The following is a 24,932-nucleotide window of genomic DNA, read 5'->3' as shown; positions in this document are numbered from 1 at the left end:
ACATGAGGTCACTGGCCTAGAAAGAGGCAGCCGCACTCACCAGATCACCGTGGCCTCTTGAAACAGCTGATTAGCAGGGTTGCTGACCGTCGGATCCATCACAGATCAGATATTGATGACCTATGCTGACAATAGGCCTCCAGTATTAAACGCTTGGAAAACAAAGTTTTTAGGTTGATCAGTTCGGACAACCCATATCCATTTAAAAGGTCTAGTGTCCATGAGCTAATTATAGGGGGTTTCTGCTTCTGGGACACCCTGAAATCTGTGATTAGCTTATATCATCAGAGGAAGCGCTAGCTGCTTTGCAATGCAATAATGTAATCAAGTAACCTACAGTAATTTTAAAATAAAGTCACTATATATTACCGAGACGTTATACCAGCATGGTTTATAGGACTCTGTGATGGGGAAGTTAACTTGTACACGTTCAGTAGTCACCCCCTGTAGGTCGGGAGAAGAAAAAGCATGAAGTTGTTAAACTTGTCCACCAGGAGGCAGCATCAACTAGTAGTGCACATCATTATACTAATGCGAACACCTGTTAAAATGACAACCTATCCTATGAGATTATCCCTGGTGCTACCTGTGCAACCATTCTAAAAAGTCACCAGTTGTTTGCGAGAGCCTCCTGATCAAACTCTACCAAAAAATGAAAAAAGAACACCTAGGAGTTAAAAAACCTATTTTACAATATGGCAATGCTGGAAGGTGTCACATGTAATTTGTGATCAGAGTTCCAAGATCCCTACTTTATATACAGATGCTCCACGGGCGTTTTTTGGGCTGGAATGACTTGTTTTGCCTTCTCTCTTACAAGACTGTTGATATGGGTGTTGTTGAAGCCTCAGGATGCCTGCTAGATGAAGGAGTGCAACATTTGTGCAAATAGAATAGTGGGACTCTGGATGGTCCATCCGTCAAATCTCAGAGAGAGTTGGATAATGCCCACCACATAGTGCCCACACTATAGATTATGGTCTTCAGGGTATCCAGAAACTCTGATATCCAGCTCGAACGCCAGATCTCTCTCCCATCGAGAATGTCTGGGACTGCACAGCAGCCAACAACCACCTTGGCTGCTCTATGGGTCCAAGGTGAAAGAGCTTGGAATGACATACCGCAGGAGGATATCCTGCATCTGTACGACCGTTACCATGCCAGAGTGGCAGCCTGTATCGTAGGAAGGGGAAATGCCACCCAGTATTAAAAAGTGATCCTTCTTCAACAGATATCCTGCTGCACAACCCACAATAAAGGGTGCACCACTTGGCCAACACCACTAGCAGTTTATACTTTGTCTGACTTCGTTCAAACCCATCAGTTCTTACTTCATTTTCCGCTAGTATATACGGCTTTGCCTAATCATGGTGACAACCTCACCACTTTTAACATGACACAGAACAGTAGCAAATAAACATGGTTTGTGTATGAAATGGAAGCAGCGTTAGATATAGTTACCTGCAGACTGATCTCATTTGGTAGGTTTTCTTTCCTTGGGCCGATACTGACTTTTACACCATATTTGAGGGTGTTCCTTTCAGGGCTAAATGTAACAATCAGTTTGTCTTCAGTGACTTCTAGGGTGATGTTAGGTTTCCAGCAGTATCCTAGAGGATTGTGAAGGGAGTGGTGTAAGAAATCGTAACTTTCTCTTTTGCATACATACATTAAAGGAGTTGTCTAGAATTTTTTTTTAAATTCCCCTCCCCTTCAGCGGTACCTATACTTACCTGCACCTTACTGCTCTGTTCTGGCTCAGGGACTCTCGGGCACTCTTTACTTGACTTTTAATCCCTGCAAACTTGCTGCACGGACAGGGTCTTGTGCACCATTGAAAACAATCGCTTATGTGAGAAGGGAACCGTTCGTGCCTCTCACAGATAACTGCGCAAATTAAAGAACTGAATTATTAAAGGGGGGGCAGTATCAGATTATAAAACATAACTTTTATTTCAAGTACAAGTAAGAAGGCCCCTACAAAGACAAAGACCTAGGCCAGACAACAAATGTACTAGCCAAAGGGGACCAAAGCTGAAACACTATATAAGGTCCCAATTTCAGACCACCGTAGGTCTCAAATTAGGCAAGAAAAAGGATGGATCTTACCGGTCTAGTTGAATCTCATCATGCGGATGTGGTGGAGGCAGGTACCAGAGCAGAAATGGCTGTGAGATTTATATACATGGTACTTGCTATCATATTGCGGAGTAAGATATAAGGACGGGGTAGGGGATCTAATACTGACCCTAGTATGCCCTAATCAGGCTAGAATTCCCTAAAGACCTCCTAATATGGAGTCATCACTCCGTCCGGAACCAACGGTCCCGTCCAGAACCTTACCCTGTTAACCAGGCCCTGAAAAAGCCCTAAGGCCTCATGCACACGACCGTTGTGTGTTTTGCGGTCCGCAAATTGCAGATCCGCAAAACACGGATGGTGTCCGTGTGCCTTCCGCAATTTGCGGAACAGCTTGGACAGCCATTGATATAACTACCTATTCTTGTTCGCAAAAAGGACAAGAATAGGACAGTAGCAACAGATGCGGACAGCACACGGAGTGCTGTCTGCATCTTTTGCGGCCCCATTGAATTGAATGGGTCTGCATCCAAGCCGCAAAAACTGCAGCTCGGATGCGGACCAAAACAACGGTTGTGTGCATGAGGCCTAATACTGATGGTTGTCCTGGGTATATATCCCCTAGAGGCTGATGTATACTATTCCAAAGGATCACCCAGAGGAGAAACTATGTCCCAGGGCCTAGGTCTTTGTTTGTCTTTGAAGGGGCCTTCTTACTTGTAGTTGAAATAAAAGTTATGTTTTATTATCTGATACTGACCCCCCTTTAATAATTCTTGTGCACCATTGCAGCTAATGAGTAGCCTCAGCAGAGACATATCCCCAAGAGGTACATGACTGCCGATAGGGGACATGTCACTGCCGAGGCCACTCATTAGCTATAGCAGCCCACGTGGACCCCATGTGGAAGCTGTTAGACCAGGACTGGAAGTGCAGTAAGACAGCCCAGGAGCCACGCAGCCAGAACAGAGCAGTGAGGTGCAGGCAAGTATAGATTTCTTCAAGTGTTGCTGGAGAAGGGATAAAAAAAAAAGAAAATCCTGGACAACGCCTTTAATACTCAGTTACCCCAGTATAACACTGATAGTACACGTACCCAGTTTACAGCAGGTGTCAGTCTGTATCAGGTCATTCTTACTGCATCCTGTAGAAGAAAATATTGGGTTTACAAAGTTGTGGAAGACTGCAGCAGAGGAATACTAAGATGTCCGAGAATCCCTCCTCCCCTTCCAATTACTTCTGCTTCAATACTGAAAAAAATTAATCTATACAGTCACAATGTACTTTCCAGGTACTACCTGCTTGTTCAGTGTATGCACAGAGCTGGCTCTAGTGATTTCCATTTAGGAAGGGTTCACATGAAGCTAACTATCCTGTATTGTAGGTGCTCTCTTTAGCTGTTAGAGAATTACTACAGGAGCCAACTGCAATTTTTCCCCTCTAATTTTACTCCCAATATTTAAAATAGTATCTGCCAAATACCTCTTTGCCTTGCTCCATCCGCAACACGTTCCCTACCAACTATACACACCCCCTACACCTCCCCGTCCACGTATTGATCTGGGCGACCAGCTCGTCTCTTCATCCTCAGTGGCGGATGTGCCCATCCACAGCCTCTCCTGTTAGCACATGGCCAGATGAGGTGACTACAGGAGTTTGAACTGTGCATGTGTCAGGGAGAGGATTAGTTCCGTCCCTGTCCACAGTACCTTCCCCAACCTAGAGAGCGGCAGTAATGCCCAGGCCATACTGAATAGTCGTAACCTGGTATTTAGATTGAGGGACGTGATGACAGAAGTATGAAAAGCCTGCATACAGGCAAGTAATGCGACTAGGTTTCCAAGCAGCAGATACACACAAGAAAGGCAGTAAGTAGATTGGAAACTTTATTCCACAGGGAAGATATGCATAATGGGCCCTAGAAAACCCCTTTATGGGGTGCCTATCATCCACAAGCTTGCTGTTAATGATTAGCAAGATAGTGCCACTCTGGAGTATAATACAGGACGTAACCCAGGATAAGTAATGTATGTACACAGAGACTCCACCAGCAGAATAGTGAGTGCAGCTCTGTATATAATACAGGACGTAACCCAGGATCAGTAATGTATGTACACAGAGACTCCACCAACAGAATAGTGAGTGCAGCTCTGGAGTATAATACAGGATGTAACTCAGGATCAGTACAGGATAAGTAATGTATGTATACAGTGACTCCACTAGCAGAATAGTGAGTGCAGCTCTGGAGTATAATACAGGAACAGTACAGAGTAAGTAACGTATGTACACAGTGACTCTCCAGCAGCAGAATAGTGAGTGCAGCTCTGAAGTATAATACAAGATGTAAGGATCAGTACAGGATAGGTAATGTATGTACACAGTGACTCTGTTAAAAGGTGGACATATGCTTTAATTCTTCAGGTCATGTGACTGCCCTTTTTCTTCTCCGTGACAGCTAGGACTGGTAGTATGAATAGATGCCATTACCACTATTACCAGGGTTTCCCTTTAAATTAGCCATATACACAATGATGTGATATGTAGTTATAATTCTAACATCGATCCTTCATAAAACAGGAGCTCTAAATATGGAGAATAGATCCAATTGTAGGAGAAATCGGAAGACCACACCAGAGGTAATGTCCAGCGATCAACAGCCATTGCTCTTGATTATTTCCTCATCACTGACAGATCTGCACAAGTTGTGAGTCTATGGTCAGCTTTAGGGACAATTCAAGGCTCATTTACAAGGCGTATTTTATGCATACGCAAACCACCTCCAATTTTGGTCTGCTCTGGTATCCATACTGGCATGGATTATCTCTGCTTGGATTTCCAGACCATGTTAGGAAGTGACATGTCCGTTCTTGGCGAACTTTCCACACAGACACGGCCAGAACACCGTGATGGATGTCCTCTTGCACATTAACCCCATTTCATGGGTCTAAAGCCATGGGAGGACCCACTGCATTCAAAGTGCAAAACACAATAGTCAGTATGTGGTTCCTGCCACATTGTGTGCACATACCCTTGTAGAACTCCTTATCGGCATCAGGATATCAAGGCCAGCAGACAGCGTACAGAGTGACCCCTGGTGGTTGTTACAGATACTACAATTTACATATTCCTTGCAGAAATAAAAGTTTCATCCAGACTACTGCAAATGAATAAATGAGTGACTCAGTGAAATAACCTTATGGCTACTTTACCTGGAAAGACAAAATCTAATTCTTTGTGGTTTACAGAGTTATTTTCTTTTGGCAGGTGCTGGACACGTATGTGGTATGTATTACCAGGATTCACCTCAAAGTTATTGTAGTAGAACTTCCACTGGGTAAAAAAATAGAGATTACAATGTGAACTCTAATGTCAGCTCTACTTTATCAGACTTTTTTTTTTTAAACTGAGTTTATTAGAAAACCCCCCCCAAAAAAACTAAATTCAACAGTAGAAACTGATAAAACAAATCAGTAGTGTGACTCTAGTCAGGCACCAGGAGAGTTGAATACAAATAAGCAGTAACCATGAAGTACTTAGTAAGAGTCCATAGTACTATGACGACTGTAGGAGTTAGAATAATAAGTGAGAAGAGCAATGTAAATAGTGTATATCAATACATGACATCTCTAGCTACACATTAATGTGTGCATGTGTATGCAGGTCCCAAAATAAATGTAACCTCTTAGCACGTTTGACGTTTAGAATACCAATACCTATTTACATTTGGTCATTTGACCATAATTCATCTAATTTCATGTTCTACTAGTTAAAAGTTAACCTTTATTTCTGAATGAAAGGGTTTCTGTCATGAGAAATAACATTATGTAGCTGACTGACATTAGCGATGGGCTAATGTCAGCAGTACATAACAGTATGCTTTATAACTCTATGCCTGCCGCCGTTCTCTTAAAATAAAGACTTTTAAAATATGCTAATAAGCCTCTAGGTGCTATTAGGGCATTGCTTCAGCACCTAGAGGCTCGGTCTACGCACCCTTTGGCACGCCCAGGTCCCGTTGATTGACTGTCGAGTTCTCCTCAGTGTCCCGTAAATCCCACACCTGTGGCGTCCCGTTTAGTATTCGGCGCAGACGCAGTGAGTGAAGGACGGGCTCCTGCTGCCGGCTTCCTCATCGTGCCTGCGACGAAGGAAGGAAACCGGCAGCAGGAGCGCGTCCCTCACTCACTGCGCTTGCGCCGAATACTAAACGAGATGGCGCAGGCGCGAGATTTATGGGACGAGAACTCGACAGTCAATCAACTGGACCTGGGCGTGCCAAAGGGTGCGTAGACCGAGCCTCTAGGTGCTGAAGCAACGCCCTAATAGCACCTCGAGGCTTATTAGCATATTTTAAAAGTCTTTATTTTAAGAGAACGGTGGCAGGCAGGGAGTTATAAATCATACTGTTATATACTGCTGACATTAGCCCATCGGTAATGTCAGCCAGATACATAATGTTATTTCTCATGACAGAAACCCTTTAAACATGAAACTACTAACTACGGTAAGACTTTTTCTTTAAAACTATCAGCAGATATCAAGCAGTTAGCCTACTTGGACTTTTAGCCTTTATAGTCTGAAGTATCAATAGTGTGCGGTTAGTTTTCCACAGCAACACTTAATGAGGTGCAACAGTGTAGCTTACGACAGTCGATGCGCGCTCTGACTGGCTACATTTTGTTTCTATGTTGCTCTGCACATTCATTCTTACTTTCTCTCCGGCCACGGATAAGGAGGCTGGTGAGACACCTGTATGACGCAGTGTGCAGGCGGCACCTGGAGGAGGGGTGAGCCAATCCTGGATAGTGTAAAATCCATGTAGGATGACTAACAGACACTACTATTCGTGGAACCATTATGACATCACTTACCTACCTAATAAAAGCGGGTCCCCGCCCACAACATACAGACCTGCATTTTTCCCTGAAGACGCCGGTTAACCGGCGAAACATGTCAGGAAGCAGGGAGTGCGTTTGTGTGTGTTTTTCGTTTCAGCAGCAAGCAGTTAGCTTAAGAGAAAGTAAGAATGAATGTGCAGAGCAACATAGAAACAAAATGTAGCCGGTCAGAGCGCGCACCGACTGTCGTAAGCTACACTGTTGCACATCATTAAGTGTTGCTGTGGAAAACTAACAGCACACTATTCATACTTTAACCCCTTAAGGACGCATGACGTACCGGTACGGCATGTTTCCCGAGTCCTTAAGGACCCATGACGTACCGGTACGTCATGTGTTGTTCCGATCACTGCCGTGCGGCTGGCAGTGATCGGAACCCGGTGCCTGCTCAAATCATTGAGCAGGCACCTCGGCTAAATGCGCGGGGGGGTCCCGTGACCCCCCCATGTCGGCGATCGCAACAAACCGCAGGTCAATTCAGACCTGCGGTTTGTTGCGCTTTCTGCAGTTTCTGATCGCTGCGGTCCCTGACCGCGGCGATCAGAAACTTTACTGTGGCAAAAATATATATTTATCACCCCCCCTGCACCTCTGAACGATTTTAGCCCGGTGGGAGGTGCAGGGGGGGGGGTTGCGGGCGGTGGGGGCGGTGCGGGAGGCGGGCGGTGCGGCAGGCGGGATCGCGATCCCCCGCCCGCCTCCTATTGAATAATCGTTGGTGTAGAGTGGGTATACCAGGGTGCCAGCAAGTGCTGGCACCCTGGTATAAACGGCTGACATCGGTGATGCGATGTCAGCCGTTTAACCCTTTCCATACAGCGGTCCGTACGGACCGCTGCATGGAAAAGGTTAACAGCTCAGGGAGCTCCCTCCCTCTCCGATCGGGGGGCTGCTGTGCCTTTGCAGCCCCCCGATGGAGAGGGAGAGAGCCCCCAGACAGCCCCCCGCAGCCCCGTGCTCACCCTTCCCCGTCTGCGAAGTTCTGAGCAGACGGGGAAGGTTCCCATGGCAACAGGACGCCTCTCAGGCGTCCTGCTGTCCATGGTGCTGAACAGATCTGTGCTGAAAGCATAGATCTGTTCAGTGTAAGTAAAATACAGTACAGAACAATATATATTGTACTGTACTGTATTATATAGACATCAGACCCACTGGATCTTCAAGAACCAAGTGGGTCTGGGTCAAAAAAAATGTAAAAAAAGTGAAAAAAAAGTAAAAATCAAAAAACACATTTATCACTGATTAAAAATGAAAAAAAATTTAATTCCCTACACATGTTTGGTATCGCCGCGTCCGTAACGACCTGATCTATAAAACGGTCATGTTTCTTTACCCGAACGGTGAACGCCATAAAAATAAAAAATAAAAAACTATGATGAAATTGAAATTTTGCCCACCTTACTTCCCAAAAAAGGTAATAAAAGTGATCAAAAAAGTCGCATGTACGCCAAAATTGTAACAATCAAATCGTCATCTCATCCCGCAAAAAATGAGACCCTACTTAAGATAATCGCCCAAAAACTGAAAAAATTATGGCTCTTAGACTATGGAAACACTAAAACATGATTTTTTTGGTTTCAAAAATGAAATCATTGTGTAGAACTTACATAAATTAAAAAAAAGTATACATATTAGGTATTGCCGCGTCCGTATCGACCGGCTCTATAAAAATATCACATGAACTAACCCCTCAGGTGACCACCGTAAAAAAATAAAAATAAAAACGGTGTAAAAAAAGCAATTTTTTGTCATCTTACGTCACAAAAAGTGTAATAGCAAGCGATCAAAAAGTCATATGCACCCCAAAATAGTGCAAATCAAACCATCATCTCATCCCGCAAAAAATGAGACCCTACTTAAGATAATCGCCCAAAAACTGAAAAAATTATGGCTCTTAGACTATGGAGACACTAAAACTTTTTTTTTGTTTTAAAAATGAAATCATTGGGTAAAACTTACATAAATTAAAAAAATTGTATACATATTAGGTATCGCCGCGTCCGTGACAACCTGCTCTATGAAATTACCACATGATCTAACCTGTCAGATGAATGTTGTAAATAACAAAAAAAAAAACGGTGCCAAAAAAGCTAATTCTTGTTACCTTGCCGCACAAAAAGTGTAATATAGAGCGACCAAAAATCATATGTACCCTAAACTAGTACCAACAATACTGCCACCCTATCCCGTAGTTTCTAAAATGGGGTCACTTTTCTGGAGTTTCTACTCTAGGGGTGCATCAGGGGGGTTTCAAATGGGACAAAAACAGTCCAGCAAAAAATGCCTTCCAAAAACCGTAGGGCATTCCTTTCCTTCTGCGCCCTGCCGTGTGCCCGTACAGCGGTTTACGACCACATATGGGGTGTTTCTGTAAACTACAGAATCAGGGCCATAAATAATGAGTTTTGTTTGGCTGTTAACCCTTGCTTTGTAACTGGAAAAAAAATATTAAAATGGAAAATCTGCCAAAAAAGTGAAATTTTGAAATTGTATCTCTATTTTCCATTAAATCTTGTGCAACACCTAAAGGGTTAACAAAGTTTGTAAAATCAGTTTTGAATACCTTGAGGGGTGTAGTTTCTTAGATGGGGTCACTTTTATGGAGTTTCTACTCTAGGGGTGCATCAGGGGGCTTCAAATGGGACATGGTGTCAAAAAACCAGTCCAGCAAAATCTGTCTTCCAAAAACCAAACGGCGCACCTTTCACTCTACGCCCCGCTGTGTGGCCGTACAGTAGTTTACGGCCACATATGGGGTGTTTCTGTAAACGGCAGAGTCAGGGCAATAAAGATACAGTCTTGTTTGGCTGTTAACCCTTGCTTTGTTAGTGAAAAAAATGGGTTAAAATGGAAAATTAGGCAAAAAAATGAAATTCTCAAATTTCATCCCCATTTGCCAATAACTCTTGTGCAACACCTAAAGGGTTAACGAAGTTTGTAAAATCAGTTTTGAATACCTTGAGGGGTGTAGTTTCTTAGATGAGGTCATTTTTGGGTGGTTTCTATTATGTAAGCCTCGCAAAGTGACTTCAGACCTGAACTGGTCCCTAAAAATTGAGTTTTTGTAAATTTCTGAAAAATTTCAAGATTTGCTTCTAAACTTCTAAGCCTTATAACATCCCCAAAAAATAAAATATCATTCCCAAAACAATTCAAACATGAAGTAGACATATGGGGAATGTAAAGTCATCACAATTTTTGGGGGTATTACTATGTATTACAGAAGTAGAGAAACTGAAACTTTGAAATTTGCAAATTTTTCAAATTTTTTGGTAAATTAGGTATTATTTTGAGCAAAAAAAAAAAAATTTTTGACTTCATTTTACCAGTGTCATGAAGTACAATATGTGACGAAAAAACAATCTCAGAACGGCCTGGATAAGTCAAAGCGTTTTAAAGTTATCAGCACTTAAAGTGACACTGGTCAGATTTGCAAAAAATGGCCAAGTCCTTAAGGTGAAATAGGGCTGAGTCCTTAAGGGGTTAAAGAGGACCTTTCATCAGTATAATTTTAATAAACTAATAACCCTACCTAATAGTGCGGCTTCCACTAATGTTCCCCCTTTTTTTTTTTTAAATCGGCCACCGAATGTTGAAATAATAGCCCCGTTTGTTCTGCTGCAGCGCCTGTCACTCAAGCGCTTTTTTGTATGGGGCGTTGCTAAACTTTTTTCTTTGCTATGGGCCTTGGCTGAGAGCGCAGCCAATCAGAGCGCTCCTCTCTCAGCCAGGCAGATCAGATAGAAAGATGAGCGAAATATCAGATAGACCGGCCGAGGGACGCGACGGGTGTGGAAGCAGCGGTACGAGCGGCAGGGTAAGTATCATAATCATCCCCTAGACATCGCTGCACTTTAGCTCCTTCTGCCTGGCTGAGAGAGGAGCGCTCTGATTGGCTGCGCTCTCAGCCAAGGCCCATAGCAAAGAAAAAAGTTTAGCAACGCCCCATACAAAAAAGCGCTTGAGTGACAGGCGCTGCAGCAGAACAAACGGGGCTATTATTTCAACATTCGGTGGCCGATTTAAAAAAAAAAAAGGGGGAACATCAGTGGAAGCCGCACTATTAGGTGGGGTTATTAGTTTATTAAAATTATACTGATGAAAGGTCCTCTTTAAAGAGACTATAAAGACTAAAAGTCCAAGTAGGCTAACTGCTTGATATCTGCTGATAGTTTTAAAGAAAAAGTCTCACAGTAGTTAGTAGTTTCATGTTTAATTCAGAAAAGGATGATTACACTTACCGGTAATCGGATTTTCCAGACCCCACGACAGCACCACAGAGAGGTATCCACCCTCAGGGACAGGAAACCTACAAAATAAAAAGGTAGAGCCTCTCTACCCCTTCAGTGGATTTCAGAGCAAGAGAGAGACTCCTACCTTAGTTAATCACATTTAATATCAACAAATCATACACCTTTCAAAAATATATATATATATATATATATATATATATATATATATACACAGTACAGACCAAAAGTTTGGACACACCTTCTCATTCCAAGAGTTTTCTTTATTTTCATGACTATGAAGGCATCAAAACTATGAATTAACACATGTGGAATTATATACATAACAAACAAGTGTGAAACAACTGAAAATATGTCATATTCTAGGTTCTTCAAAGTAGCCACCTTTTGCTTTGATTACTGCTTTGCACACTCTTGATGAGCTTCAAGAGGTAGTCCCCTGAAATGGTCTTCCAACAGTCTTGAAGGAGTTCCCAGAGATGCTTAGCACTTGTTGGCCCTTTTGCCTTCACTCTGCGGTCCAGCTCACCCCAAACCATCTCGATTGGGTTCAGGTCCGGTGACTGTGGAGGCCAGGTCATCTGTCGCAGCACCCCATCACTCTCCTTCATGGTCAAATAGCCCTTACTTTCAAAGTTTTCCCAATTTTTCGGCTGACTGACTGACCTTCATTTCTTAAAGTAATGATGGCCACTCGTTTTTCTTTACTTAGCTGATTTTTTCTTGCCATAATACCAATTCTAACAGTCTATTCAGTAGGACTATCAGCTGTGTATCCACCTGACTTCTCCTCAACGCAACTGATGGTCCCAACCCCATTTATAAGGCAAGAAATCCCACTTATTAAACCTGACAGGGCACACCTGTGAAGTGAAAACCATTTCAGGGGACTACCTCTTGAAGCTCATCAAGAGAATGCCAAGAGTGTTCAAAGCAGTAATCAAAGCAAAAGGTGGCTACTTTGAAGAACCTAGAATATGACATATTTTCAGTTGTTTCACACTTGTTTGTTATGTATATAATTCCACATGTGTTAATTCATAGTTTTGATGCCTTCATGGTCATGAAAATAAAAAAAACTCTTTGAATGAGAAGGTGTGTCCAAACTTTTGGTCTGTACGGTATATATATATATATATATATATATTTATATTTTCACCCGGTGCCAAAGATAGGAAGAAGGAAGAAACAGGGAGGGAATAAGGAAGGGTGCTGTCGTGGGGTCTGGAAAATCGGATTACCGCTAAGTGTAATCATCCTTTTTCCCTTCCCAAGCGACAGCACCACAAAGAGAATTACAGAGAATAACCCCCTTCCTTATAGAGGGACCACCGCTTGTAAGACCTTTCTACCAAAAGACTGATCAGAGGAAGAGATTAGGTCCAAATGATAGTGCCGGAAAAAGGTACAGGGAGACGGCCACATGAGCCTTCACCGAGATTGGAGGAGAAAGACCAGCCTCCAAGTAAGCTTGCGATATACCTAGTCTGATCCATCTAGATAAGGTACCTTTGGTAGCCTTCTTACCCTTATTTGGTCCAGAGAAGAGGACAAACAAGGCAGAAGACACTCCTTTGTAGATTTGAGATAATGCATTAAGCATCGCCTTACATCTAAAAGTATGAAATTCTCTTTCTTTTGTTTTTTTGGGGATTGGCACAAAAAGAAGGAAGCACAATTTCTTAGGATCTATTGAAATGGTAAGAAACCTTAGGTAGGAAGGCCGGATCAGGCTGGATAATGACTCTATCCTCTAGAATAGTGGTAAAAGGAAGATTTTTGGAGATAGCACTCAGCACGGCCAGGAGGGTAAGCGAGTTGCATGCTATCAGTAAAACCATCTGAAAAGTAAGATGTTTAAATATTGGATGATTCCATGGGCTCAAAAGGTGGCTGTGTCAGAGATCTTAGGACCAGATTGAGATCCCACAAGGGAACCTTCGGGGTAGAAACCGGGGCCATCCTATCTACAGCTTTAAGGAACCTAATTACCCAATGATCAGAGGCAAAATTGTGTTCAAAGAGAATCGACAGGGCAGAAATCTGCACTTTTAAAGTATTTTTAGCTAACCCTAAAGTTAGCCCTCTCTGAAGAAATTGCAGAATGTAGGAAATAGGGATCGAATCAGGCAGATTATTAGAATAGATTTTATAGCACTCTAAAAAAGCACTCTAAAAAAAAAATCCAAGTCCTAGCAGAAATGGAAATTGGCAGTTTTCTAACTTTTATGAAGGGTAGCGATTAGATCTCGAGAAAAACCCTTTTTGATTAAAATTCTCCTTTCAAATTCCAAGCAGTTAAATGTAGACCATTTACTGCTGGATGGAAAACCAGACCCTGGGACAGTAGATCGGGAATCTCCGGAAGTATCCAGGGATCTGTTACTGACATCAATCTGAGAGGAGTGAACCATGCTCTTTTCAGCCAGAAAGGAGCAATCAGAATCACTCTCGCCCTGTCCTTCCTGATCTTTTTCAGAACTAAAGGAAGTAAATGGAAGGGTGGAAAGGCATAGGGTAGTGAGTGTGAAGTTCCATTTGAGGAGAAGGGCGTCCACCCCATAGGGGGATTCCCTCGGATTCAGGGAACAAAACCAATCTACCTTCTTGTCCTGACGTGAGGCAAACAGGTTTATCACGGGCATGCCACATAATTTTGTGATCATGGAGAAGATTGAACTGTTCAAAGACCATTCTCCCTGTTTTAACGGATACCTGCTAAGGAAGTCTGCCTGAATATTTTCTCTCCCTTTTATACGTAGGGCCGAAATGTGACTGACCTGTGCCTCTAAGAATTTCAACATCCGAGTCGCCTCCCATCCGAGGGCAACCGACCTAGTCTCCCCCTGGTGATTTATGTAGGCTACCGTAGTCCGATTGTCAGATAGGACTCTGACATGACCGGAACCTATAAGGGGCAGAGAGACTTCTATTGCTAATCTCACTGCTACAAGTTCCTTCCTGTTGGAGGAAAAGCTCCTTTGACTCAGAGACCACTGACCCTGAAAACTGTGACCCTGAACATGCGCTCCCCACCCCCAGGGGCTTGCATCTGTAGTTACAATTATCAGATCCGGATAGGACCATGGAATACCCTGAATTAGATTACTCCTGTCCTCCCACCAGGCTAGACTTTTTATCGTTGTTTTTGAGATTTTTATCCCAACATCTAGAACCCTTGTTCTTTTTAAATGCCGCCAATATTTCCATCTGTAATTGTCGGGAATGTAGCTGAGCCCATTTGACCGCTGGAATACAGGACATCAGGGACCCTAAGACTGACATTGCTTTCTGGATTGTCAGAGTGGGAGAAGATAGGGATTTTATCTAACTGGAAATCTTGGTTACCTTTTCCTCCGGCAGATATACCTTCTGGGATACAGAGTCTAACATTAGACCTAAAAATCTCTGACACTTTTCAGGCCTTGGCCTGGATTTTTTTCGTTGATTATCCAACCCAATTCCTGAAAGGTCTTTGTCACCATCTAAACTGCTTCCCTGCAACTGTGATGAGACTTTGCAATTATTAAAAAGTCGTCAAGATATGGTACTATCATCACATCCTTTAGTCTTATAAAGGAAACCATCTCCACCACCACTTTGGTAAAGGTCCTGGGGGCCATAGACAGGCCAAAGGGTAAAGCCTGAAATTGGAACTGTTGCAGCTGACCCTCCATAAAGACTGCCATTCTTAGAAATTTCTGGAACTCCGTGTGCATTGGTATGTGGAAATATGCATCTTTCAAGTCTATTACTGCCATGAAACAATGTGGAAGCAGAAGCTGAATCGTAGTTTTCATTGTTTCCATCTTGAATTTTCTGAATACCAAGAATTTGTTTAAATCTTTCAGATTGATGATGGTTCTGAATGAGCCGTCCGGTTTTGGGACTAGAAAAAGGGTGGAAAAATAACCTTTTGACTGTTCTTCTTGAGGAATAGTAATTAAGACCTCTTTCTCTATAAGTTCTAGAACTTCCTTTTTTATAGGGAAGGACCCTTTTACAGCATAATTTTTTGTAACAACAAATATTTGTGGTGGCAAGGAGGGAAATTCTGGTTTTAGGCCACGATGAATAACCCCTAAAACCCAGGTGTCACGGATGGTTATGCAGAAAACTAGAAGTCACAAATAACGATCCAACTGACTTGATCCCAAACTAAGGAACAAATGGGAGAGCCCTACAAAAGCCCTAGAGCTCTCCCTGACTGCTCAGCCCATTCAAAGATCTTAATGATAGAAAGTTGCATGCCCCCGTACCTAGACTGAGTAACACCTGAAAACCCTATAATAGTGAGGGGACACGACCACCGCCTCCCTGCACTCAATACGGAGGGAGTCAGGGTCACCTAGAATCAAGCCAACAGGAAAACACAAATAAAGGAATAGACTTATCTGAGGAACCAGCAGATGCTGCATCTAGTAGTGAGCACAATCCAGGAAGTGGTATAAACCGCAAAGTGAAGCAGTATGGGAGGGGATATAAAGGGAGGCGATCACTGATAATAGATGACAGCTGGGAGAGGGAGGAGAGATGACAAAATGAAACCAAAACAAAAGAACATCATGCAAGAGATACTGAAGAACGTCTGTCAGAACTTCTCAGATCTGGCGGTGACACCAGGGTCCTGCTACCTTTTCCCATGCGGAAAGGAATAATCTTAGTCTCCCTCCCACCTTTGGTCTGGCGTCATTGCGGTCATTGTTTTTTATTTGACGAGGAGGAGTTTCCAAAAAGGAACCCTTTCCCTGCCAAATTCCTTGATCTAAATCTCTGGTCTTTGTCTCTAAACTGTCTTCTACCTGAATAACCCCCTGAGGACCGAAAAGGACCTTCTGGGCCTAAAATAAGAAAATCCTGAAGGATTGGGAGGGGGAAATCTTTTCTTCTTATCCGCCGCCTTATCTAACAAATCATCTAGATCCGGGCTAAAAAGAAATTCACCCTGACAGGGAATACCACATAATCTTTGTTTGGAAGCTACATCTCCTCCACTCCAATTCTTAAAGGGGTTGTCCGAGTTATGAAAAAAAATAATATAGCACTGAAAATCTGATATATAACTGAGCTAAGCAAGTTTTATGCAAAAAATAAAAATATTTTTCCTCATTTCCCTGGTTCTTTTCTGGCCCTTTGTTTACATGCAATAAAAACAATCTCTGCCCCTCCCCCTGCTCTGCTAAGGGAGTGAATACAAGAGCTGCCCTGTGTGACATGTCTGCCTGCTGGGAGACTCTGCAGCATGTTGTATGTGTAGGACTACAACTCCCAGCTGTATAATGACACTGCTAAGGGAGTGGATACAAGAGCTGTCCTGAGTGACATGTCTGCCTGCTGGGAGACTGCAGCATGTTGTATGTGTAGGACTACAAGTCCCAGCTGTATAATGACACTGCTAAGGGAGTGAATACAAGAGCTGCCCTGAGTGACATGTCTGCCTGCTGGGAGACTCTGCAGCATGTTGTATGTGTAGAACTACAAGTCCCAGCTGTATAATGACACTGCTAAGGGAGTGGATACAAGAGCTGCCCTGAGTGCTGGGAGACTCTGCAGCATGTTGTATGTGTAGGACTACATGTCCCAGCTGTATAATGACACTAATACACACAGGATCTTCCCCCTACCTTCTTGTGTAATGCTCTCTCTAGTATGTCAGCTTCAGTGCCCAGCATTGTCTCCTCACTGCCTGCAGTCTGTTCAGCTGAAGGGGTTAAGAATCTTGAGAGAGCAGACGGCAGTGGAGGGGGCGTGGCCAGCACAGTGACGTCTCGTTTACAGGCTTGTAAACAACCTTTATCAGAGCAGGGAGAGAAGCTGACATCACAGGTCATGTGACCCTCAGTGAAATCTGAGAAACCAGCCACCGGAGATAAAGTGAGTGAATTGGAAAGCTGTCACATTTGCTTAGTTAGGAACATAGAAAGAACAAAAAAATAACTCGGATAACCCCTTTAAGCCAAAGAGCTCTACGAGCGGAGTTGGTAAGAGATGCAGTCTAAGCGCCAAGCCTGACCACGTATACCGAGGCATCTGCCAAAAAGCCTTCTGTAGAGTAGGCAGAGAAGATAAAATGTGCTACCTAGGGCACCTCTCTTTTAACTGGACATCTAACTGCTGCAGCCAAAGGGCTAAGGTTCTAGCTGTTACTGTGGCTGCTAAGTTGGGACGGAAAGAGGAAGTAGATGCTTCCCAAGCACCCTTCAGGAAGGACTCAGCCTTCTTATCCAAAAGATCCTTAAGAACACCCGCATCCTCGAAGAGAAGAGAGGACCTTTCAGAAACCCTGGAAATAGCGACATCTATTTTGGGTGCCTTGCCCCAAGATGAAGCCTCATCTTCAAAGGGGTATTTACGCTTAAAGGTTTTTGAGATAAAAACCCTCCTACAAGGTTTCTTCCATTCTTTTTGAATCAGGGAAGAAATGCTACCATGGACAGGGAAGCATCTACCCTTTTAATCCTGCAACCCTTCAAACAAGGAGTCAGCTACCGATTTAACCTTCCTAATATCCTCAATATTCAAAGTGGATCTTATAACTTTTAACAGCCTGTCCGTATCTTCGGGGGGGGGGGGGGGCTCTTTGCACAATTTCATCTTCCGAGGAAGATTCTGAAGAAAGGGAATCCAAGGGGTAGTCACTATCTCCAGAATAGTTGTCTTGGGATAGGGTATCCCTTTCAGTCATATTAGTCTTCTTACAGGGTTTAAGCGTATTCTTCACTTCCATCTTAGAGAGTTTTAATATTCTCTAGGAGGGATGGAGATTCATCCAAAATCGTCCTGTCAATACAGCGTTGACACAATTTCTTGTCATAAGATGATGATAGGGCTGTTTTGCCTATGGCACATTCTCCATTCTTCTTTTTGGTAAACAGTTTCTTAGGTTTGGACTAAAAAACATAAAATAATACGAAGAACAAAAGTGAGAAAGGAAAATTGCCGCACTATCACTCACTCAGGAAGAGCATTGTGTCCAAGTACCGAAACCGGTGCTACCATCTCTCTCTCTCCGCAGATTCCTGTGTCTTCCTCCTTCATCATAGCTGGTAACAGCAAAGGAAGCCTGCTTTTAGGGTCAAGAACATGAAGTCACACAGACCATAAATTATTAAGACACTCTCTGTATCCTTTGCAGCTAGCTGGCCAAGGAAAAATTTTAATAGGAGGGAGATGGAAGGACACAAATATCCTGTAAAACCGCAGGTTAGCCAGGGTACATCAGTGGGAGGAAAGTGATCCAACACAGCCTCCATATCAGTATAACAAGCGGACAGAGCTGCGGCGGCACTCACACTTAGAAGCCTGTATACTCCGCTTCAACTTTGGTGAGCTGTTGCTAAAAACGCCGTAAGCCGACAGCAGACTTCAGCATCTCGGCTGAAAGGTATAGCTCATTAAAATTTAGCAGGCCGGAAGTACACCCCCGAGCTTCCGGAAGTGCGTCATCCACTGCGCCCGCTACCGGAAGTAGCCACTCTATCCCCTGGCGTTCTCCTCCGTCCAGAAGCAGCGTGGCAGAGCCTTAATGAAAGGATGCCCACGCGCCGGCCGCCCTGCTTCGGTGTGAAGCTTCCTTACTCTGCGTGGCAATACTTCGCCCGAAGATGCCCACGCGCCTGCCGCAAGACCCAGAGGAGCCCCCCCGGATCCTAGGGTCCTGTCAGCCTGCAACCGCAGCACGATGGACCCCAGCAGGATACCACCAGCCCTCTAGGATAAAACAGACTGACGGTAATTACCTGAAAGAAAAACTGTAGGTCTCCTACTCCAGGGACAGGAAACCACTGAAGGGGTAGAGAGGCTCCACCTTTTGATTCTGTAGGTTTCCTGTCCCTGGGGGTGGATCCTCTCTCTCTCTGTGGTGCTGTCGTGGGGGAAGGGAAAATAAAGGTTAACTTTTAACTAGTGGCACATGAAATTAGACAAATTATGGTCAAATTACCAAATGTAAATAGGTATGTGTATGCAGGTAGCACTTTTCTCTTACATCCTTCAAACCTATAATCATCTTTCAGTTTATCTGGGGAGTCTATATGTTTGAATACAATGGCTACAAACGGAATACTCTGGTTTAGGGCTCATTCAGACGACCGTATATTTGTGTCCGCATCTGTCCCGCAATTTTCAATGGGGCCACAAAAGATTCGGACAGCACACCGTGTGCTGTCTGCATCTATACTCCTGTTCCGTGGCCCCGCAAAAAAGATAGAGCATGTCCCATTCTTGTCCGAAATTGCAGACAAGAATAGGCATTTCTATCAAAGGGCTGGTCGTCTGAATGAGCCCTTAGGCCTTTTTCACATTGGTGTTAAGCAGATCCGGCAGGCTGTTCTGACCAGGAACAGCCTGCCGGATCCGTTACTGCCAGAATTCCGTCTAGCCCAATTCACTATAATGGGGACCAGCGGAGATGAAGCGGCCAGACAAATACAGCTGCGCCCATTATAGTGAATGGTGACGGAAGGAATTCCAGCAGTGCTCAGCAGTACCAGATCCGGCAGGCTGTTGTTGCCCAGAACAGCCTGCCGGGTCAGCTTAACGCAGATGTAAAACAAGCCTCACTTGGGCTTTCCACATTTTTTATGAGGGGCCTATAGGGTTGTTCCAATGTAATGCTATGCATTTTCTATCTAAAAATAAAGTTTCTCTCAAGAATATTTTTTTCATGATGTGACCATTGTTCCTCATCCAGTGGGCCTAGCAGACAGGCAGGAAAGATGTTACAGCCTTCTAGAATGTGCAATAGGTGGACAGGTCCAAAGTATGTGCCAAAAGTCCACACCAAATCTGCAGCATCTAAGACAGTCAGTGGAGGTTCCCCTACCCATCCGAAATAAGCGCATGGGGGTCAGATACATCTGATGGATAATATGCAGCAAATTAGCTTCATTCCAAACCTGAGCTGCCACTTTCTGATGGGAGAGCAGTGGGACCCAAATAATTTGCTCCCTCTGCAACCCCAGTTCTGACGATTGAAAATCTATTCAGGTTCACTTACTGGCTGGCCGTGCTGATCTCGCTGTTGCGGGAATCCGTTACCGAACTGGAACTGAACGCATTGTGTAGAACCTATATCAACCTCCATAACCGAGATCTCCACACCTTGTAGATTCAGTATACTGGCTGCAAGGACACAGAGCAATGACACAATGTGAACCACAGACTATACAGCAAGAGCACCCCAAGTATCAGTGTATCATTGTCCTGTACCCCAAGTATTACTATGTCTTTGTCTAGTAACCCAAGTATTGGGTTAGTTTGTTACCGTACAGTACCCCGAGTATTAGTGTTTTATTGTCCTGTACCCAGAGTATTATTATTCCATTGTCTTGTACCCCAAGTATTAGTATTTCAGTGTCCTGTACCCCAAGTAATAGTGTCTTTGTCCAGTACCATAAGTGTCAATGGTGTCATTGTCTTATCTCCAAAGTGTCACTGTGTTACCGTCCAGTACCTCAACTATTAGTATGTGATTGTCCTGTACCCAGAGTAATAGCGTGTGATTGTCCTGTACCCAGAGTAATAGCGTGTGACTGTCCTGTACCCAGAGTAATAGCGTGTGACTGTCCTGTACCCAGAGTAATAGCGTGTGATTGTCCTGTACCCCAAGTATTAGCATGTCATTGTCCTGTACCCCAAGTATTAGCGTGTCATTGTCCTGTACCCCGAGTATTAGTGTGTCATTGTCCTGTACCCCAAGTATTAGTGTGATTGTCCTGTACCCCCGAGTATTAGCATGTCATGGTCCTGTACCCCGAGTATTAGCATGTCATGGTCCTGTACCCCAAGTATTAGCGTGTCATTGTCCTGTACCCTGAGTATTAGCGTGTCATTGTCCTGTACCCCAAGTATTAGCGTGTGATTGTCCTGTACCCCAAGTGTTATTCCTTTTCGTAGGCATAACTCACAGTCTATGCTCACTGTCCAGTTAATCTGTAAAACCGGCACTCGATTTCCCCATTTATCCTTTCTGATGCCTGCTGTGACCTCCAAGTGGGAGGGGGCAGTAGGGGTCCAAGGGTAATGGTGTATCCAGCTTAGGTCCACACAGTTACCTAAATGAAAATTAAATTAACTTAAAGGCATTCTCCAAGAAACAAAAGGAAAATAAACACAGAAAATACACCTTATTATAAAGAAATTCCTAAATTCCTTTATTTAGAATAATACTCATATTGTCTAGGGGGCAATCAGTGGGAGAATTAAAGGGAATGTATCATCAGAAAATTACCTACTGTTTAAGGGTACTTTCACACTAGCATTAATAGAACCTGGCTGGAACTGCCTGCCGAATCCGGCAAACTGTATATAAACGGATATCCTTGTTTTCCGGATCCGTTAGATGGATCCGGTGAAATACCGGATCCGGAATAACGGATCCGGTATTTTAATTTTTCCAAAGATCAAAAGCAAAAATAGCTCCTCCTATATCCCGGCGCATGCGCAGACCGGAAAACCGTCAATTTCCACAAAGATCCGGAATTAATACATATCTATGGAAATTAATGCCGGATCCGGCAAGTGCGGTATTGTTCCGCATATTTTGTCCGGTCAAATACCGTAAAAAGGGACGGAACGGAAGACATCCTGATGCAACCTGAACGGATTGCTTTCCATTCAGAATGCATTAGGACAAAACTGATGCTTTTTTTTTCGGTATTGAGACCCTTTACCGGATTTCAATACCGGAAAAGAATAACACTAGTGTGAAAGTACCCTTAATCACGTTTTTATGTTTAATATATTTTTAAAGAATATTTGATGTTATTTAAAATTCTCCATGTCTTTATCTATGAAAGAAAAAAAAAAGCAGTTTTTGCACTGGCCACTAAAGGCTCATTTAGGGTACTTTCACACTGCTGTTCACCATGTCGGATCTGTCCTGCAGCTATTTTGCCGTGCCGCCGGACCGCCGCTCCGTCCCCATTGACTATAATGGGGACGGGGGCGGAGCTCCGGCGCAGCACGGCGAAAGGCCGCCGGACTAAAATTACTGCATGTCAGGCTTTTTAGTCCGGCGGCTTTCGCCGTGCTGCGCCGGAGCTCTGCCCCCGTCCCCATTATTGTCAATGGGGACGGAGCGGCGGTCCGGCGGCACGGCGAAATAGCCGCAGGACGGATCCGACATGGTGAACAGCATGTCGGATCCGTCCTGCTGCAAGTGTGAAAGTAGCCTTAGACGCGCCAAGCAGCAGCTGATTATCGGGAAGGAAGCGTTCTTTCCCAATAGCCGGCTGCTCGCTCAGTGAAGGTAAAGTGCCCATTTACATGCAGCGATCTCCTCCACAGTATGAAGACGAGGGTTGGCTCCCGTCCACATACAGCAGCATTGTTTCTGGACAGCAGATCGGATTGTAGGGTGGTCATAAGCAGGGAAACGAGTGGTGTATAAATCCAGCCAGCAAAGGAAGCAATATGGACAATCACAATACATTAGTAAGTGCCTTGTATTAACTTCCTCTACATAATAATATTCTTTACTGCAGCTGAAACCTTGTGCGGCAGCGATATGCACACAAATACGGATGGGCACACCATCTATTCTACCGCACGGCATGGTTGTGATGTGGTCGCGCTGTGTCCTAGCACCGTACGACCTCACAACCCGCAGTTAGGACCGCACTGTACGTCTGCATTGTTAATGGCCATGTTGCTGCTGTTAACACAGCAGACCGAATACACAGTGTCCTAATTAGTAAATTGGAGCCCGCTGCGGCTTGTACGGTTGCGCAGTACTGATCCATAGAGCATCCGCGTTGTGTGGTCTAAGGCCTCCTGCACACGAACGTGTGAGCCCCGTGGTTGTGCTGCGGGCCGTAACACATGAACACTGTCCGTGGGGCAGCCACATCGGGTCGCGGACCCGTTCACTTTAATGGGTCTGCGATCCCGCCGTTCCGCAAAAAGATAGGACATGTGCTATCATTTTGCGGAACGGAAGTACGGGACGAAACACCGCGGAAGCACTCCGTAGTGCTTCCGTAGGGTTCCGTTCCGTGCTTCCGTTCCGCATCTCCGGATTTGCGGACCCATTGAAATGAATGGGTCCTTATCCGTGAAGCGGAATGCACACGAAACGGCGAGCGTGTATTGCGGTCCGCAATACGGCAACGGAAAGCACACGTACGTGTGCAGGAGGCCTTACAGTTATAAATGTGCGCGTGACAAGTGCAGCAATTACATAATTATGGATCACTTACTGTTCAAAACTTTGCACTCAACCCCCTGCGAAAAAGGAAAAGAACAAGGTTAGGAAGGCTTGTGAGCAATGGAAACGGGTGGTGGGGTGAAGGAAACAACATGGGGGGTCAGATCCCAATATCTGAGGAGTAGATGACAATTAGGCAATGAAACTGAATGCTGGATGTGCATGAGCAATTACGCCAGGGATCTGAGGTGCTCCTGGATTACCAATACAATACCTAGCGGGTACACGGTTGGCACTACTGAAATCATGCCCATAACCAGGAGACTGCTGGGGGCTTCATCCTGGAAAAAAGAAATCCTGGCCCCTCTCAGCTTGGTAGACATGGCATAAAACTTTGCAGATGGGGAGGGGCCTCATGCCTCTGAGGGCACCTGTCAATCACTTCATGGGATGGCATGGGGCACCTACTCCATACATTACCATGGGCAGCTGTCAGTCACTGACAGGACGGACACATAGTGGCGGGTAACTCACCGGCTGTGAACAGTTGAAGTCTGAGGAGTCCATGACTCGGAGCCCCAGGGCGGCACACATCACCCCGCCAAAGATAAAGAAGGGTAAACCGGGCGCCATAGCCCTCTCATGGACGGCGCCGTCTCGGTGACCACTTTGCTTCCTCCTTCCCTCAGCGGAGAACCGAATGCAAATTTACCAAGAGCGGGCTGACCAATGAGAACGCGTCTTCCAGCCCAGGTGAGGCTGTGAGAGAGAAAGGGGGCGGCTATTCCGGGAAGAGAGGACTGGGGAATCCCAGGTATGCAAATCAGTAGGCGGGGCCTGACTTTGACCTGGCTCTATTATTATTAGCCTCGCAGTTGTTATTCCGGACGTAGGAGGCACTCGGAGAAGAGAGCGCTTTACGGCTTCACTCTTTATCCTGCTATAAGACACTGCGGCAGATAGACCTGTACACAGAAGCAATAAAGACGCCAACGCGTTTCGGTCCAGCCCTCCTTGGTCATGACTTAGTTCTGTTAGTACAATAAACTGTGCGCATCACATCCTATAAAGCAGGTGAAAACAAAACCAAATCTGCACAGGTTGCGGATTATGCACGGTTTTCATGTGTTAAAATGGCAGCGTAATACAGTATCAGCAAAGTGTGTGTAATAAGGGTACTTTCACACTAGCATTATTCTTTTCCGGCATAGAGTTCCGTCCTAGGGGCTGATCAGTTTTATCCCAATGCATTCTGAATGGAGAGTAATCCGTTCAGGATGCATCAGGATGTCTTCAGTTCAGCCTTTTTGAATGATCAGGACAGAGATAAAACCGCAGCATGCTACGGTTTTATCTCCGGCCAAAAAAACGGAACACTTGACTGAATGCCGCATCCAGCATTTTTTTCACAGGAAAAAAATGCCGGATCCGTGCGCAGACCAAAAAAAAGGTGAAAAAAATAAATGCCAGATCCGTTTTTCCGGATGACACCGGCATTTCAATGCATTTGTAAGACGGATCAGGATCCTGATCCGTCTTATAAATGCTATCAGTTGG

At 44.4% G+C, this 24,932-nt stretch overlaps 1 protein-coding gene across 5 annotated transcripts in view; it reads right to left on the bottom strand.

Annotated features, from left to right (window-relative positions):
* Nucleotides 1–24,126, bottom strand: part of IL17RA (interleukin 17 receptor A) — a 29,564-nt gene extending 5,438 nt beyond the window's left edge. For 3 of the 5 annotated variants that reach the window (XM_040436743.1, XM_040436752.1, XM_040436760.1), the window contains exons 1-8: nt 23,910–24,126; nt 23,428–23,452; nt 21,136–21,282; nt 20,226–20,350; nt 5,289–5,409; nt 3,176–3,223; nt 1,462–1,610; nt 370–444 (exon numbers count right to left, since the gene is read on the bottom strand). In XM_040436743.1, the coding sequence (XP_040292677.1) occupies nt 370–444; nt 1,462–1,610; nt 3,176–3,223; nt 5,289–5,409; nt 20,226–20,350; nt 21,136–21,282; nt 23,428–23,452; nt 23,910–24,008 (789 nt within the window). In that variant the 5' untranslated portion in view covers nt 24,009–24,126. The remainder of the gene's footprint in view (nt 1–369; nt 445–1,461; nt 1,611–3,175; nt 3,224–5,288; nt 5,410–20,225; nt 20,351–21,135; nt 21,283–23,427; nt 23,453–23,909) is intronic. The other 2 variants (XM_040436724.1, XM_040436734.1) reach the window with 1 other exon arrangement.
* Between the last annotated feature and the right edge of the window lie 806 nt (nt 24,127–24,932).

Source organism: Bufo bufo, chromosome 1, assembly GCF_905171765.1.
Source record: "Bufo bufo chromosome 1, aBufBuf1.1, whole genome shotgun sequence".
Taxonomy (NCBI): Eukaryota; Metazoa; Chordata; class Amphibia; order Anura; family Bufonidae; genus Bufo; species Bufo bufo.
The sequence above is the reverse complement of the archived record's forward strand: the minus strand, read 5'-3'. Positions and strand labels throughout refer to the sequence as shown.